The 18,818-nt window shown below is 40.6% G+C and overlaps 1 protein-coding gene across 1 annotated transcript in view; it reads right to left on the bottom strand.

The window, feature by feature from the left end:
• Positions 1-18,818, bottom strand: part of TAF3 (TATA-box binding protein associated factor 3) — a 113,562-nt gene that overhangs the window by 11,474 nt on the left and 83,270 nt on the right. Inside the window, exons 3-4 of the mRNA XM_063397068.1 lie at positions 14,110-15,929; positions 9,109-9,191 (exon numbers count right to left, since the gene is read on the bottom strand). Of these exons, the coding sequence (XP_063253138.1) occupies positions 9,109-9,191; positions 14,110-15,929 (1,903 nt within the window). The remainder of the gene's footprint in view (positions 1-9,108; positions 9,192-14,109; positions 15,930-18,818) is intronic.

Genomic DNA, 18,818 nt, shown 5'->3' on the forward strand with positions numbered 1-18,818 from the left:
CCAAGGTGTGAAATGGTTTCCTATCTTTGGAAGTAATTTATTTGATTTTATTCTGATACTTACAGCTGAAAGCCCCATTGACTGCTTCCCCTAAACAGAGGGGAAAGACATGCACCAGAAGGAAATGTTTTCAAAAACAGGATAAGGCCACAGGGAGGAATGAATGTTATAGGGAATGAGCTCCAAAAAACCAAATGTACCAGTACTTCGAAAGCTCTAGTAAAAAAATCACAGTAATCTTTGTTTCTCAGAGGCTGAGCTCCCAAGAAGCTCTTTCTCTGCCCAGAGGAAAAAACTAACATTTGAGAAGTCCTAATTCTTTTCTGAACCCGTGACCCATTTTTAAGCAAGGAGAAGAAGCTAAATGGGTCTCTGTGTGTAGGAAAATGACACTATCAACTGCACTGACATAATTGAAACTGGTGCAATTCACTTGGATTATCAATCATCATATAATCTATTAGCTTTGATATTCCTTTATTGATAGAAATTCCTTGATGCTAGAAAGTGACGTAACTATTTTGTTACTGAAAAATCTCACACCTGGAACGGAGATTGTTGCACCAGAAAAAACCTAAACACTCTAAGAGCTATGGGTAAGTATTAAAATCAGGAAATTTCCATATGGTTTAGATTTTTCAAAGATAACAGGTGATTCTGAAAATTTTATTTCAGCCCTGGAGGAGAATCAGTGTGATTTAAGCTCTGTAATGTAGGCTAATTCCCATATTACTATTAGAGAGGGAAATTTATTTGCTGTTTCATGCCCTGCTGAGTATTTTATTCTGTGTAAACAAGTCATATTGGCAAACAGAAGCTTCACAAGCACAAGCTGTGACCAACTTGTGAGTTTGTAAAGAGCCAGAATGCACCAAACCTCCAAAGGAGCCCCAAGCAATTTTGCAAGTGAAAAGACTTCAGCACTTTAACATCACCTGCCATGTGGTATTCTTCTCCATCAAGGAAAATGAACTTTGAGCACTTATTCCAAGATAACATCCACTTTTTTGGGTGACTGTCTCTCCCAGGTAAAGCATGTTGACTTTTAATGGTGCACATGGAGATCAACAGCTCACTCTCTGTTTCAAAGGAGCTGGGGAAGGTCTGGAGCACCAGGAGCAGCTGAGGGAGCTGGGAAAGGGGCTGAGCCTGGAAAAAAGGAGGTTCAGGGGGGACCTCATCACTTTCTAGAACTCCCTGACATGAGGTGCAGCCAGGGGTAGGGGCTAGGGGTAGGTCTTTTCTGCCAAGTAACAAGTGAAAGGACAAGAGGTAATGGCTCTAGTTAAGCCCAAGGAGGTTCAGATTGGGTATTAGGGAAAATGATTTAATGAAAAGGGTTGTGAAGCACTGGAACAGGCTGCCCATGGCAGTGGTGGAGTCACCCATCCCTGGAGGGATTTAAAAGACACGTAAATGTGTCACTTGTGCACAGAGTTTAGTGATGGATTTTGCAGTGCTGGGTTAATGGTTGGACCTGATGATCTAAGAAGCCTTTTACAATCTAAATTATTCTTTGAATCTACTATTCAACATTATGGCAAAGCCCCACAAACACCTGGACATTCAGTCCAGCTGACATTTCCAGCTAACTCCTTTGCTTTATGGACACATGCACTGCTGAAATTGAATTACAGGTTTTCTACTGTTTATTTTCCCATTACTTGAAGTGAAACAGAGTTCTGCCCTTGGCCTTCACCCTCTGTATCTGTTACACCCAGAGTATTTCTCCCAACAACCACAAGCACCTTTCTGTCGATGACTCCTAAATCTCCCTCCCATTTTCTCACCATTCTGACTTACACCTCTGGATGGTTCATTGCCAGTCTGACAAAACAAAACTGAGCTGGTAGCGTGGCGTCCTGGTATCTTTCATCTCTTTTCTTCTCTTATCATCAATAACAAACATCTTCACTGTTAAAACCACCTGGCACCAACCCCTTCTGCTGAGTTCTCAAGAGCAAAACCAGAACCTGGTAAAACATGTTTATGTCAATGAGCTCTTTGCACACTTTCTCTTCTATGTTCCCAGCAAACTGCCTTTTATTGTTATTTGTTTGGGAAATGTTATGGGGTGCATGATCTAGGAGCTTGCCCATAAACCGTTCCTATATCCACCCTTTTGGTGGGAACTGGTACAGAACATGAATTGCATTAAGTAACAGAAAATTGTATAGGTATGGGTTTAGAAAGTCTTTAAATCTGTAATTTTCAGTTTGTTACCAAGCTTGTTTTTGAAAGAAACAAGTAAGGCAGATAATCTTGGACTTGGAGACTGTCTACAGCTGAAGGTCAATTGCTAACAGGACAAATTCACTAAATTCAGGTAGGACCATCTGTTCATTTGTGGCTATTTCTTTATGGTCTTCTTGTCCACATCCATCTCCCAGAACTATTCCACAAATCCTTGTGTCTATGGAGTTTCCTCACTTTTGTTTAAAAACCTCAAGAAAAGAGTGAATAAAAAGAAGCACCTCTGTCAAAGACAAGAACAAATCAGTGCCTTCCTCTTGCAGTCATCCTCAATGGAAAGTTTATTTTTGAAATAATTACCCATCTGTCTTTCTAATCTTTCACACATATTTGATCAGTTTCTGTTGTGCTTCATAAGGGCAGCTGCTCATGGTCATTTACACAACCAATTCCCTCATGTGTCTAAACCTGCCTGAAGTATTTTTTTTAATTGTGGTATACAGTATACAATTTTTGATTTTACTCTTGAGCAATAAGCAGGAAAATCAAAGAATCTCACAGAGAGTTGTTTTGTTTTCTAATGACTCAAGTCTTTTTATGAATTCAGTTTTCAAGTCATCACCCAATGTGGCCAGCAGCAAAATGAAAATAATTTGCCACAGACTACCTGCCATAAACAGGATAAATAATTAGTTGGGGTAGCTTCAGTAATTAAAAAAAAGGAACAAAAAACCTAGGGACTACATCTGAAGTTGTACATTAAAATCATGCTCAAGGAAGAAACAAGCTGTGCTAAATCACCTCTAGAAATCTAAACAAAAATGATCATTTACTTGCTTTAGTAAAAGGGATATGGTATTCTTCTTTTTTTTTTTCCCATGTAAAAGCTGCAATCCTGCAGCAAGGGAGAGGTTGGGGAACCTCCACCAAAGTGAAAGAGACTTCTGGATGGATACAGGACCACACATGGGGATTTTACAGCAGGATTTGGGCCAATATGTTACACTAGAAAAGAACAATTGGGAAAGGGATATGAATCATAGCTGAGACGGTATCTTCATTAAAATACATTCAGCATTTTAAAAGGCACCGAAAATCAGTCCTCCAGCTCTTATAATTTAAAAGACCACAGAAAGAGAAATGTGGTTATGTCAGTAAATACACTCACAAAGATTGATGAAAGCAGTAAAGATCACTGGAATTCCTTCAGCACACCTTGGAGAGGAGCAAGATCATTTTTCATTACTCTGCCTCCTTACTTAGGTGGTCTATTGATCATATCAAAAATGATTTCACCATTACATGCTCTTTTACAGCAAAAGTTGGATTGACACCCAGAGCAGTAGTTCTGTCAAGGCACAGTTAACATGGCCTTTCCTGCTAAAATAATTGGGATGCCCATTAGCACAGCAATAAACACAGACTTCTACTGCTTGTGCTTTATTGTTTAATTTTCCCAAACAGTGGTTAGCCCTTCTCCATTTTTCTCCCTGAAGTATCACTTTTTTTTTCTTCCCCTCCTCTTTAATTCCTCAATGAATTCTCCTCTGGAGCTTTCCCTGGAATAAGCGACGTCTGGCAGGGTAACCAACACCGCCCACAGCTGTGTCCCACAATAGCCCCATGCTGCTGCCACTCCTCCTGTCCAAGGCTTTGGTCACGGTGCCTTAACTGCTCCAAACACTGCCCTTATTCATGGAAACGTGCACAGGGAGGGGCTTCCAGCAGGATTCCTTTACCTGTTTCCCCACCACAAAACAGTGCAATAAATGGAATGGGTCATGAGCTACTTGGCTGGTAATGCAAACCTAAGGCTTGACAAGTCAATAAAAAGCCAATCCTTCCCTCCCCAGCCACACGTAGGGAGCCGATGCTGGAGGCAAACAATTTGGATATGCCTGTACAGGGAGCTTAATGAACCCCATTATTCAGCTTTTGTGGGCAAACATTATGAAGACAATAATGTAAATTATCGAAGTCTGACAAGCGCTCCACTAAATGGCACCCAAAGTTCAAAAGTTTCTTCACATCCCTTGATTTATCCATATGAGAACAATCCTAATAAAAACTGAAGCTCCTGAATATACACCAAAGATGATTCTGTGACAATCAGGTGCATGCTTGGAAACTTCACAGGGCAGGACTCTAGTTTAATTCAAACTAGCAGCAAAGTCTTGGATATCCAGCTTTTTTTCCACAACCCACACAGAGCTTGAACAGTTTTAAAAGACCACATGCATGTTACAGCAGCAACTCAGATCCACAGAGAGCTTTGGGGAGCACCAACACAGTCCTTGCCTAATTTCTCTCTTCAATAGCCAGGTCAATAAGAAGCATATGGATGTATTTGTTACAACCTTCTTCTCTCCTCCTTTGGTGGTATGACCTTTTAAAGTCTGATTGTGTAGGTGTGTGTGCAGTTTTCCCAAGAAAATTCAATCTCTGGAGAGTTTGCAACTCAACTCTTTTGTAAATTAAGCTTGTTGTAGATAGAAGATCCCTCATTAAGGCATCTCTTTTTTGGTGAACATACACTTGGTGGCACTCTGCATGTTACACATGAGATTATATAGTGCTGTGGGGTTTCAAAAAGTATGAGTGAAGAACTGATTTACTGCACTGTTGTGTACTTAAAATAACAAATTCTTGAGCAAATAGAACTGAAAGAGGGCAGGGTTAGATTGGTTATTGGGAAAATACTCTTCCCTGTGGGAGTTGTAGAAGTTCTTAGATGGATAATCAAGAAACTTGGCGTAATAAACCAAGTTCTCCTGTCCTCCTAGTCCCAAAAATATTCTTCTGGGTCACTGATATTAAACAGAGAGATCACATCTGTTATCACAGGATAATTTCTCTATCTTGACTCTTGGTTTTGAGATCCTCCATCCAGGATGTTGGCAGGTTCTGCTCATGGCTTTTGTCATGGGGGTATCATGGAACTGAATGAGCCTCCACACAAAAATAAGTCACCCTTGGACTGATAATATCCTATCAAGTAATAAAGATTTTTAGTGGAGCCAATTAAGTATCTGGGTAACAAAATGTTTTTCATCCCTTAATCCTTTTAGGATTTTATCTTACAATCCACAGGTTATTTAATATATATATTTTTATAGGCACACACACATACATATCTGAGCACATGTGTGATTTGTTTTTGGAGAAAGTCACGTATCTATTCACTTAAAAATATAGAAGACAAGGGGCAATTTCATTAGAGCAGCAGGTCAGGTTTACCAGTTAAACATTGTTAAAATGCATGTCTTTCCCCTTCTTCCTGTCTGCTTTCCAGGTTCCCTGCTGATGGCAGAGTTATGATATGAGTCTGGAGCAAAAGTCCAAAATTTTAAGGTAAATTTGGAGACCTGATTTCACAAAAAAACATGTATCCTGCTTCCAGGGCACAGAAACACTGAAACAGCACCCAGTGAATAATATTGTGCTTTGTGGTCTGGCATTAGTGTCAGCAGCCATGTGGTTTTTCTTAAAAGCTGTATTTAAATGTAGGATAAATTTATCAGAAGTATCAAACATTACACCATGTACTTTTGCTGAAGTTTATGTCAGCTGTAGTAGTAGCTGGAATGTCAACACCTTATCAATGGATATGATTTAAAAAAGCTTGTGTATGAAAAATGATAGTGCTTAGGAAAAATAACAAGACAAAAAAGAAGCCATGATGTAATTGAATAAAAGTATTAAACTCTATTCATCATTTGCAGTTCATTTAAAATTTAAAAGCCTGTGTTTTTTGTTTTGCTTGTTTTGTTTTGAAAAAAGATAGCATCTCTAGTTCCTTCCTATACTAACTCAGTTAGCAATCTACCTTGATAACACTGGAATGGAAAAAAAAAAAGTGAAAAACCCTTCCAACATATCATTCAAATCATATCTAAAAAGGTGGTCATAAATATTTTAGAACCCAAGCAAACCAATAAGAGCAAGGCCCATTAAGGATAAGATCTTTTACAACAAATTAAATAAAACAATTTATTGAAGCCTGGACTTGAGATAAACTAGATTTACTAGCTGACCTTTTATTCATTTAAAGAACAAAATTAGCTCTAATTGCATTAGAATGGAATCCAGTAAATTTCTTCTAATGTGGCATCCATGCAAGTATTGCTGTAATTGTTTACAACTAAGATGGAAATGCTTTGATAATAATCTACTTTCTTCTTGTTTTACTGTGCAGTTAAAACACTTGCAAAAAAACTCTTAAGTAGCACAGTTTTTCCAATATTGGTTTGTCCATCCTTCAGCAATAATACATTTTCATGTCTATTAACCCAATGTTGTTAAAAGCCACTTCTTTTAAGCTGATGCGTGCTGTAAGAACATTTGCACTCCAGACAAGCCTGAATGCAGGTATTACTTTGAATCTGGGAGAAATATGTACTTTTATTCACAAACACAAGAGAAATTACTTTCCTGCTGCTGCCATTGCTGCTTTGTACACTGGTCCAAGCAGATGAGTCAAGAAGTAAAATTATAAAATCATAGAATGATTTGGGTTGGAAGGGAACTTAAAGATAATCCAGTTCCAACTCCCTGCCATGGGCAGGGACACCTTCCACTGTCCCAGGCTGCTCCAAGCCCATCCAACCTGGCCTTTGACACTTCCAGGGATGGAGCAGCCACACCTTCTCTGTACAACCTGTGCCAGGGTCTCATCACCTTCACAGGGAAGAATTTCTTCCTCATATCCCATCTAACCCTGCCCTCTGTCAGTTTGAAGCCTTTCCCCCGTATGCTGTCACTCCATGCCTTTGTAGAAAGTCCCTCTGCAGCTTTTTTGGAGCCCTTTAGGCACTGGAAGGGGCTCTAAGGTCTCTCCACATCCTTCACTTCTCCAGGTTGAAGAGCCCCAGCTGCTCACTGCACTGCAAAGGCATTTTGCTCACCACTGCTGTGTCACTCAGTCAGCTGTGCTGGGGCTGTGCTGAGGTTATGGTGTGATGTGAATCTCCATTCCATGCACCATCAGTCTGACACTTTTGCTTCAGACACCTGAAAGCCCTGTGGCCTCATGAAGACCTCTAAGTATATCTATTAAAGATGTTCTATATGAAGTTCCCCCAAATAGATTAACTTCCAACTGAACAGGTACTTGAGTACTTCCAAAAGCCTCCAAACATCTATTCTCTCTAACAGAGAAATAGAAATAACCAATTTCTCCATCTAGTTTCTACTCATATCAAATTCTAGGAATCCCTAGAATTTTTCCTTTCACCTTTCCATGGAGATTCATGGTATCCTCAAACAATCCCATGCCAGTAAACTCCAGAGACAGGCTAATTGAAACACAACATTTTTATATGATAATTGCCAGATATTTAGAACCTCATTACCAACACAGATGAAACATAAGTTCAACTTTCCCTTACTGTAACACATCAAAAAGCTTTTCTTTCTACCTATTATGTAGTCCTCAGATGGGGGCCAAGGTGCCACCAAAGATGGAAAAATGAATCTGGAATAAAAGTAAGTTTCCCAAAAGCCCATGAAACAAGATGTCAGGATCTCAGACCCACTAAGGGCTGGCAAGGATGACAATGATGCACCCACAGGATTTGTAGCAAACAGATGGAGTCTGAAGTCCCTTCTCAAAACGTGTGTGGGTACAAGAAACACTGCAGTGAGATAAGGTTGGAAGATAACTGCTGCTAAAATATGGCTTCAGAACTTTAATTTAGAAGTTCTGCCTTGAAAATATGAGTTAATTTCCCCCATATAAACACTCTACTGTCCTTGAAAAAGCAGAATTTAAAAGCATCCATGGCTCCTCAAGGAAGAAAATGGATTTGTGGGCTTTCAAGGGACAGCATATCCAGCCATGCACATTCAAATCATGCTCAGCAGGACAGACAAGTATTCTGAGAAAGCTGGCACTTTGTACAGGAACCTGAGGCACAGGAATTTTAGATCACACTCAAGTACTGTGAAAGGAAGAAAGCAAAAATGGTTAATAATTGGGGTGGGGGTGTCCCTTAGAAACCAAGGAATGACTGAAGTCCTTTAGCAGCTTCAAAGCAGTAAAAGCTATGGGTACCTACTTGGTACCCAATGGGTAGGACAGCAGAGAAAAAGAAAATAATCATTTAAATCCCATTTAACTTCTAGAGCAGAAAAATTAGTTTTTAGGGGGTTTAGTTCATAATGGCTCTATAAGAGGAACAACTGCATTAGCAGTATTTAATGTGAAGAATGGAAATGAAAAAATCAGTGTGGTGCTCATGTTTACCATTGGACATGAAAGTGTGCTTTGTGCCCTGAAAACACAAAAAACCTGATTAAAAGAAACCCTTCACATACAAGACAGGAGCAGCCTAAGAAGCCTGGTGACACATGGTTTCCCCAGCCTCTCCAGCCTCCTGTTTATGCTGGATGATCTCAGGATAGGGATCACCCTATTTATGCTCATCCAGTACAAAGTAACTATTATTTGTACAACAGCACCCAATAATTAGGGAGCTAATGAACCAGCACTTGAAATGCGTTAGGTACACTCATGAATAATCATCAACAGTTATAATAAAACAGATGTGTACAAAGGAATTCCAACTGTTATGTTTTAAAGCATAAAACAACTGTTAGCTGGGGAGTGTTGTGAAACTTAGCTGTAGGTTACACTCAGAATAAGCATCCATTACAGAAAGCTCACTAAATGTCACTGGAGGCATCACACCAGCCTAGATGGAGTTCTGTAATCCATGCCCTGGAAAGACATGGAATGGGACCCACAGTAGGATGGATGGAAGGTGATGGGTCTCACTTGGAGAACACATTTTGCTGTACAAATGTAACTTGCCACTAATTTTTAAGCTTCTCCCACTCAAAAGAAGAGCTCCATCCAGTGCCAGAGGATGGACTGTGATGAGCACACACCTCACAGATGGATTTATTGGTACTTACATCTTGTCTTGGCCTGCGCCCACTCTTAAAGTCAGCCGAGGAATAACCGGTGATGGAGCTGGAACAACTGGTTCCACCTTTATCTGTACAGGGGAACACAACCATCAATCAAAGACTGCAAGCAGACTCCCAAAATATATTAATTACATGAAAGCACTGATGGAGTTAACCAGAGTATATCAACTTAATGAGACAAAACTGCAACAGACTAATCACTGTTCTCTCACACTTCATCCCATGGTATGGATGGGTCTCAGTTTGCAGGGAGTCTCAGCCGTAGCAATTTACAAATACAAACTAAGCTAAAAAAATCAACTTGAAGTTTTGCTGCATTTGTTACCTCCTGATACAATTTGTTAGCAAACCTTCTTGATTAAATACTTTTCTTCTAGAGACACAAAACTTCTCAGCTTGTTTCTAAACAATGACATGAAATGCTTTGATCTTAGTACTCAAACTTGTCAGGCACCCATTGGTGTTTGCACATTTTTCTGAGATTTAAATTCAATTATTTCCCAGATTGATCACATAAATGTACCATGACTCTCTTGAATCAAAAGGAGAGACAAGGGAAGGAAATAAACTTCAAGCTGAATGCACCAACACCGAATACTTTAAAGTTACTTTACTGTGAAACTTTACTTTAGTATGAAAGTTCTTCTCCACACAGGCATAACAGCCACTGCATTTTACTGCAATTAGGTTGAGGTTTTTAATGACTATTTTTCAAGTGGCCTGGGATTCCAATCTTGGTATCTGGTGGAGTTTAGACCACTTGAAAATGTCCTTGAACTTATGGAACCAGTATATGCCAAAATTGCCAACTCCCATTGAGCTACTGGTTTGCAAAACCTTGCACAGAACAACCACAAATGCTACAGCTGACACTGTAATGATTCTCCAGGCATTCATTACTCAGCTTATATCCATATATGACAAGTGTATATACATTATATATAGAGAGAGATAAATATAAAGAGAGATGGAGACTGATTTAATTTTGAGCATGTGTGTCACCATATTTAATAAAACAACCACTTGGCTGAATCTGTTCCAGGAACTTGAGAGACAAAACTAGTATGGAACAACACTAAATGGAAATTGGATGAAACCTCCAGTTTCATAAAGCTTTCACAGAAAAAGGGAGGGCAAACAATGCAAAGCACAGAAAGTAGTGTGGGAGAGAGCAGGCCAGAGTGGGAGGGCTCAAGTGGGATTTATTTTGAGAAAGGTAATAACAAAATCTCGTGCCACACATTTTGGCGAAGGAATGGGAGCTGCTCTCTAGGAGATGGCTAGGCCAGAGAGAGAAGGAGAGCAGCCTGAGTGGTGCTCCTGTTCTGACACAGTGAACTGTGCTTTGCAATACAGCTCTCCATGGATAGGGATTAGCTGATTTCACAGGCCTCTCTCCACTCTTTGTTTATGTAGAACTATTTTTTGTTACGTCATTCCCCTGGAGTATTGCAAGAGCTTTTTTCCTCTGAAGCTTCTAATGCCTGCAACAATTTCTCTGCCATCTTCCATAGGTGAGTCTTTTCTCTGTTCTCCCAGCATCTTAACCTGTAACATCACCCACTGCTTAGAGGCTTAAACTGAACCCTGGGTACTGGAGGCTCAGGACTGTGGCTTTGCACAGGCTATCTTGCCCTTTTCCTGCAGGTTTCTCCTCCTTCTTTAGTGCCTGTTTTGAATATGAAATGTCTTAGGACAAGCACTGCTGCTGCAGCTTCCAGCACACAGCACAGAGAGATGCCCACATAATTTATAAAGGTCCTCAGAACTATTCTAAACAATGGTGGTGTGGGCTCATGGAGCAGAAGAAAAGCACATAAACCACTTCTTTATGCTCAGATATCAGAATCACAGTCTGCTGGGAGAGGAAAACAGGGCTCCACCACAATGCTAAATCTTATCCTTTGATACAAGAAGAGAAGAAGCATCTTTCTACAATGTGTGTAGGGTTTACATCATCAGACCAGAGAGAAAACTAAGGAGCATTCACAGTTACATCCTGCAGAGCTTACTCTCCCTCTACACTGATGCCAGGATTTTGATACAGGAGCAAGGACAGCTTACTTTGGGGCAGCTCTGGCAAGCCCTGCCCTGATGCAAGGACGGCTCCATTTCTCATGAAGCAGTTCCTCAACTACTTTAGTTTCCAGCTCAGCTTATTAAGGTTAGCTGAAACTGGGTCAGCAGCTGCTCCCTGAGCTGCTCAGTCACTCCTACAGCAAGCCTGGTAATCTCTGGAGTACAAGTGGGGTGTAACTGTTTCAAGTGTTTGCTTTTCATCTGCTGGAGCTTGCAAGGCAGTGCCCCAGATCTCCTTTCTGGCTCTGAGAGCAGCACCCAACACCACTGCAGGGCATGGAGCTGCAGGCAAGCCTGCAGACAACGCTTTTCCTCCTTGGTGGCACCACCAAACACTCCCAGCATGAAGCCTTCAGCTCCTCTTTTCTGCCATTTATGCAGAGTTCTGTTTGCTGCTCTGCACCTTTCAGCAGCCTGGGGAGAAATTCCAGGGAAAACTTGATAAAAAGCCTCAATCACCCAAACAGAATGGGATGCACTTAGGTAATAACTACAGGGCTCAAAATTGGGAGCATTACAGCTGAGCCAGTCTTTTGTTTAGCTACAGCAATATTAGGAACAGGACTCTGATATTTTCTCCTGGCCATCAGGAGCTGAAACTGCAGCGAGCCCACGAACTCATCTGCCAGGTTGTGCTCACACCTCTGGGGCGGATGCGCTGCGGCAGATTAAACGTCCAAACTGTAACTTGATCATTTGCTCTTGCAGCACAACTGCTGGCTAAATAAGTCATTGTGTGATCTACAAGCAAAATTAAGGAAACATGTACTTTTAGGGGTTAAAACGAAAGAGCAGCATTCTGGAGTAATACTGGGAATTGGGGCCAGCAGAAGAGCATTTACAGTGGATTACTAAGCTTCCCAAATCACCAAAGAGGTAAAGTCCAGCAATATAAGACTCCTTTGTAGCTAACTAAAAATACATTGTCAGTGGATTTGTCCAGTTTTATGTATAAGCAATACTTCTTTCACCTGAACTAATACTAGTAGTCATATAAGCCCCTTATTGCCATGTGCTGCATTTTTTTTGCTAATCTTCAAGGATTTAGCTTCTTTGCCACATACCTCAGGGCACCAACTGATAAAGCTCTAACTCTCCATTTTTCCAGGACACCAGCAGTGCGGCCTTGCAAAAAATGAAAATCGCTCAAGAGATTTAAAGGGGAAATTTATTTTTAAAATCCTGACTTGCAGCAAAGAGGTGGATTTAAAAAAAGCTTATCTCTCAAGAATCAGTTTAAATTTTAATTCTATCTTGGAACTCTTTCATGCATTCTAGCTTTAAAGTTTATCTTTTGACAGGGACTTTTTGCCAAGGTAATGGGCAGCTTTGTCAATTTAATTTGTCCAAGTTTTTATTAGTGTTGAACTCCCTTTCCTAATAAATATATAGATATGGTGAGTGTATACTGAAGCTTTAGCAGTTTGTATTTGTTTATGTGTCTGTTTATCACTCTAAAGCAAACTTGACACAGACAACTGCAGAAGAAATGCAAAACTGAATGTATGGAAAACAAGAAACTCATTGCCTCTATTTTACACACACCCATATTTAACTTAAAAATCTCAGCAGAAATTCTCAATGAAATACTGCCAAAACAGCTCAGGCACAAGGGGCAGACAGATAAAATGGGGAATTTGTGAAAGTGTTGCTGCAGCCTAAATCAGACATGGAATTATCATGGACAACTGGGCCACCACCCTGTTGATCACCTCTTCACATCACCCGGATTCTGCATGGAAAAACCATTGGTAAACTTAAAAATCGTATCAAGTCTTGGAATCTACACTTTGTTGCAAGTCCAGCAGGTAACATACGAGTGCCAGGAAAAGGAGAGTGAGGAATTTCCCAAATCTGAGCTTGTACAAACTGAGTATTACATTCAAAGCAGGATGTAAAGAGCATGTTGGTAAAACTGGAACTCACACAGTGCTTCCTAAGGCTAAGGATAGAGATTTAGGAACTCTTGTAGCCAAGGTTATCACATAGGAAGACAATCTCTTTATTTTCTTTTTTCTTTTCAATATTAACAATTTAATGCGTATTAGAAGGTGAAGTGACAAAAAAATTAGAGCAAATCCTGAATTAGGGGAGCTGCTTCTAATGGGATTTCAAATCTGATAACATGCAAATATGCTGGTTTCATTTCTTAAATATTAAATATATTCTCAAGATATGGTGATATTGGAAAAAAGAAATTATCATTAGCTGATGTAAATCAGTAAGAGTTACAGGAATGGAAGGAGCTCAAACCCCTTGAAAATTAGCTCTCCCCTTCTGTCTCTCAAGCATAAAGACTCGAAACAAAAGGTGACATTTGAACACTTAGGCCATAATTTGAAAATAATTTTCTTACTTCAAACAAATTGGAGCAACAAGGGGGCAGATTTGCTAAGAGAAGATTCAGCAACTCTTTTGAGCATGTGAGATAACATTTATTTGAAGGCAGTCTGCTCATTTCTGCCCACCTGGGAATTTCCAGGTTTCTACAAACTTTGAAACAGCAAACTTTTAGAAACAAAATTTAAAGTTTATATGAAAGGTATGGGGTTGCTGCCCTTCTAGTTCTGTCCTACAGAACAAACTTTCTGCATCACAACACTGCATCCTTTTTCTGTGTGTGTTGTTGAGTCTGAGCCTCAACTTTTCCAAGTGAAAAGTGAGTTGAGAAAAGGACAATCTCACATCTCAAATGCACAGAACTAGAATTCCACTGTTTTGTTTCCCAAAGAGGTGAGACAATCTCTGAAGCTTTTGGTGAACCCTCTTTGGAGCTGTTATTAAGAAACACCAAACCTGAAGCCACACTTCTCCTCAAAGCTCTTGAACAATGCTCAGCAGCAAACACAGGAATCCATGAGGATTCTTCAAACAAGTGTGCCATCTCAACTCATCCAGCCAGCTTACCTTCTCATGTTTGTGTTTCTCCTTTTCTTTCTCTTTCTTTTCTTTTTCTTTCCTCTCCTTTTCTTTCTCCTTCTTTTCCTTTTCTTTGTCCTTCTCCCTTTCTTTCTTTTTCTTCTTCTCTTTTTTGTCCTTTTTCTTCTCTTTCGGTTTCTCTTTGTCCTCGAATAGTTTTTCAGGTAGCATGGGAGACAAGGAAGGTAACATGCTGGGAAGCCTCATGGCAGATGGTGTGCTGAACAAGGGCATAGACATTTCTTTGGGAGGTAACACAAGAGGTGCTGATGGCACCTTTATCTTATCTTCCTTAGCCTTATCTTTGAGTTTTTCTTTGTCTTTTTTATCCTTGTCCTTTTTGCCTTTCTCTTTCTCTTTCTTTTTATCTTTATGTTTTTCTTTCTCTTTTTTGGTATTGCCATCTTTCAACTTTACTTTTGTGTCAGCATCCTCAAAGTCCTTTAGTTTGAATTTATAAGGATCAGGATCATCCTCCTTGAGTAGCTCCTTCCACTGAAACTTGGCTTCCTTGTTTCCTTCTTTGTCTTTATCTTTCTCCTTGTTCTTTTCCTTCTCCTTATTTTTCTCCTTGTTCTTCTCTTTATCTTTTTCTTTTTGTTTTTCCTTCTTCTTCATTTTAGTTTTCAGCTCTTTTTTCAATTTCTTTTTCACTTCTGTCGATGAAGCCAACTTGGTTTTCTCCTCGTAGACTTTGAGAAGAGGCTCCGGAGTTGGAGGTGAAGCAGAAGGAGAGGAGAAATAAGTGAAGTTGGTAGGTGGATTAGAAGGTGTCCCCATGTTCGCCTTCCTAATGACCTCATCAATTGAGTCATCCATTGTCCATGAAATGTCTGAACTTGAAGTCCCACCTGAGGCAGGTATTGGAGTTGCTCCTGCCTTATTTGCATTATTGGCAGGAACAGAAGAAGGTTTAGGAGTTGTAGACTCTGAAATAGAAAGTCTTTTAGGACTGGTGAAAATTTCCCCTTCTGATTCAGACCCAGAGGAAAACTCGAAGGGATCCGGTTCTCGCTCTGCACACGCACGAGCAATCACAGCATCGATTGAATCATCAATGGTCTTGTCCATGACCGGGACTTTCTTCACCTGGTTGTCCACATTTGGCTTGGGGGCAGGCTCAGGTGGTGTCTGTCCCTGTTTCACTTGAATATTTTCCTTTCCTATCTTCTCACTCAGTGCAGCCAGAGGGGTTCTACTCGGTGTTTCAGGTTTCACAGGTGGTTGCGGAACGTGCGCAGGAACCTTTGGACTTTTGGGACTTTTTGGGCTCTTGGCACGACCTGGTGACTTTTTTTCTTTGGATCCAGTTTTTGGTGAACGAATGGGACTCCCAGCTACCACTGGTGAGGGTGTAGTTTTCGGTGATTTCGTCTTTTGTCCTGGAGAACTTGTTTTGGACTTTGTTTTGGGTACAAACGGCTTTGCCTCTACAGTTTTGGGGGTCGGCACTTGGGGTTTTGCAATGGGAGCCAACATGGGTGGTTCTGGCGAAGGGGGGGCTAAGTCTGTACTGTCCTGAACATGAACTGGAGAAAGCATTGGTGGTACTTTTTGTGTATTTATTGAGCTAAGAGGCTCACGTGGTTCCACAGTTCCATCCAAGGCGTCCCCTTTGGAAACAGACAGTTTTGGCCTTTTCACAGGTGGGAATTCCTCAGGATCAGGACTTTCCAATGGTCTCTTGCTCAAGTAGTTCTCATCATTAATTGCCTCATCCTCTTCCATATCTCCTTCCTCTTCCAGTGGGACCTGCATGGCCTCTGCAGATGTACCTCCATCGGTAGGAACCTGCTCCTCTTCCTCCTCTGTAACAAAGAACATTTAGAAAAGCATTAGGATAACTGAAACATGTTTTACAGAAACAAACAAGCACCAGAGCAAATATTTGTGTGCAGTTCAGCCCAGAAGAGACAACCTAAGAGCTTCTTACTGGTCTGCTTGGAAGAACATGTGGCACCTCCTGTCTCACATCAGCCACTGCTGGAACTGCCAGGTGCCCTCACTGCAGTGCAATACTGAACCCATGAGCAAAGGAGAGGAGGGTAGAGCTCACCAATGGCAGAGCAGGCCCAAAGTGTCAGTTCTACCCAAAACCACCCTAATAACGTCTTCATTCGTTTTTAAATGAAGGGAAAGAGGGTGAAGCATTTTTTTTGCTGTAACACAGCAAAAGCAAAGTGTCAGAGTAAAATTTACCAGAATTGTGCTAACTTGCCTATATATCACACAATTTTGACTGCAGATTAACTACTAGGAAAACATCTTCCTAAACCTAGTTTATCCTTCCTGAAGCAGCACAGTCTGAAGGTTAAAGCAGAGGACTGAGCCCCATTCAACGTGCCAGGTTCTGTCTCTGATACTCTGATACCATCTTAAGAGCTGCTGCAGGTGGACATTATCTGTTATGACTGTATGGGAATGTCCCTGTGTGTGTTTGTGTTGCCACATCATCTCCCTCACTGTTGTTTTGTTTGCATTGTGGGACAATCCTGGAGTGCATATGCCAGCTTCCTGCAGCAGTGAAATCAAAATGAAGGAGGAATCCACCTAACACACTCCAGAGCAAGTGGGCATTTGGGCTGTGAGACCAAAAACTTGCTTTTAAAAACAAGATAAACCTGAAATCAGACAGTGCAGACATCAGACACCAACTATTTCAAACCAGTGTGGATACCACCTGTGTGACTGCCCTGGTTTTTTGTTTAATAACAATTAATTTTTTTCCCTAAATACAACACCATCTTCAACCCACACATGACACTATGGTGCAGAGAAAAGAGAAAATTGACTTGAGATCTCCCAACAAATCCACAGTAGATTTAAAAGGAGAACCTCTGATCTCCACAACCACTGCCAAGCACTTTATCCTCTTGGATACACTTCCTCACTTTCAAAATGGAATTATCCCAGCACGAAAAAGGATTCTTAGTCCTGAATAAGAATGTCTACACAGGCATTAACCTGACACATTTGTATTTGCAATAATGATATAATTACACCTCTTCTGGTTACCATTCCTACACAGACCATCTCATTTCACTTTACCCCAAGTTTCTGTTTACCCACCTGCAAAAACTCAAGACATTTTGTCTAGCTGGGTTTCTGAGGAAAGATATCCAGTACCCCAAGATTATCACATGAAATATGTAGTAAAAATTTTTTTTGAGGATAGAGGCTAAAACCCAACTTCTTAATGAGTAGGTGGCTTTAATGAAGAAAGCACCAAGACACTTGAAACATTCTACTAAACTCTATTTAAAACTCAGTAAGACAGCATCTTTCTGAAGTAACTCTTTTCAAGGAGTTTATTTTCAGGTTTTCTGTGCTGGTGTTTCTCTACTGTAATGTGTCAATGCTCTGATTTAGGAGAGTTGAGTCAAGAGCCCTGGGCTGCAGCACAAATCTTGCCAGCATCACAAATTAAGTAAAATGAGCTAGCAAGTCTGGCTTTTGCCAGGGCCCAGAGGATTTACAGCAGCCAGCCCAGAGAGGAGACTTTGCCTGGGGATAAAGTCTTAGCCTTCCGTGAAAAACAGAAATGTTAGGGAGTTAGGTTTTGCCTGGCTGGGCACTGACATTAAATTTTCTAAACTGCAAAGTTAGAGTATAACTGAGAAATCACTGTGGACTGAGCCTGCACCTGCTATGGGGGAAAAAAATCTGCTTCCGCATCACGGAAGTAATTTCAATCTCTGTTTAAGCTGCTGCAGGAATCAGCTGCCTGTGCCTGCTCAGAAGGGTTTGGGGATGAGGAATCAGCATTCATCAGATGTCACACAGCACCCGTTGCTACTGAGCAATTCCCTCCCAACCCCATTCCACCTACTTCAGCACTGAGAGTTTGTTTTCGTTTAAAAGTAGGAGATAAAATTTAAAACAAACATCATACTTTAAAATTGGGATTTAGAGAAATCTTCTGCCTCGGCCACAAGATTAAAAGTGTAGCTAAATTAAAATATTAGGAAAGATAGGGTTTGATGATATAGACTTTAGAGATAGGAACATTAACCACCTTAATACAAGAAATATGGGGATAAAAAGAGTCAATAAAGTGGAAAATAAACTACTGCAACAGTAAAAAATTTACACTTACTAGAAAAATCAGAACATTTATTTGCTAAAGATTTCTGCCCAGTGTCCATTTAAACAGCCCTTCTCTCACGGAAGAGCACTGCAATATTTCATATTTTTATAACTCCTTCCCATCCCAAGGTGCTTCTCATGTTTTACCTACTCAGGATTGCAGAATACCAGCAGCTGCCGGATCAAAGGCAAAAAAACAATTTCAGAGGAGCTTTGGAGAACAGGGACCGGAGCTCTGTACAACAAAAAAAGAGCAATGCTTATTTTTTTTTTAATAAGGCCAAATAAAGTTTGCAGCGGGCCCACAAAGTTTCTGTGATCTTGTGTGGAGGTGCCAGGGAAGGGCAGAAAGGTTAAAGTGCAGTTTGTAGAGGTGAGACAAGAAATCGGGGTGTCTTGGCTCCAGCTTTCATGCACATTCCTGCAAGCCACAAAGACAACTTAGTAAGGAAGCAGAAGCATTACCATCCCTTTTATACGGACTTGGATTCCCCAAAACATCTGGAAAAAATTGCCTGGGTCAGTCCTGAACAATCCAGGGACTAAGGAAGTTCATGAGCACTTAACTACTGACACACATTCACCACTTTTCAGACATGCTCAGATGACAA

Source organism: Prinia subflava, chromosome 4 (genome assembly GCF_021018805.1).
Source record: "Prinia subflava isolate CZ2003 ecotype Zambia chromosome 4, Cam_Psub_1.2, whole genome shotgun sequence".
NCBI classification, from domain to species: domain Eukaryota; kingdom Metazoa; phylum Chordata; class Aves; order Passeriformes; family Cisticolidae; genus Prinia; species Prinia subflava.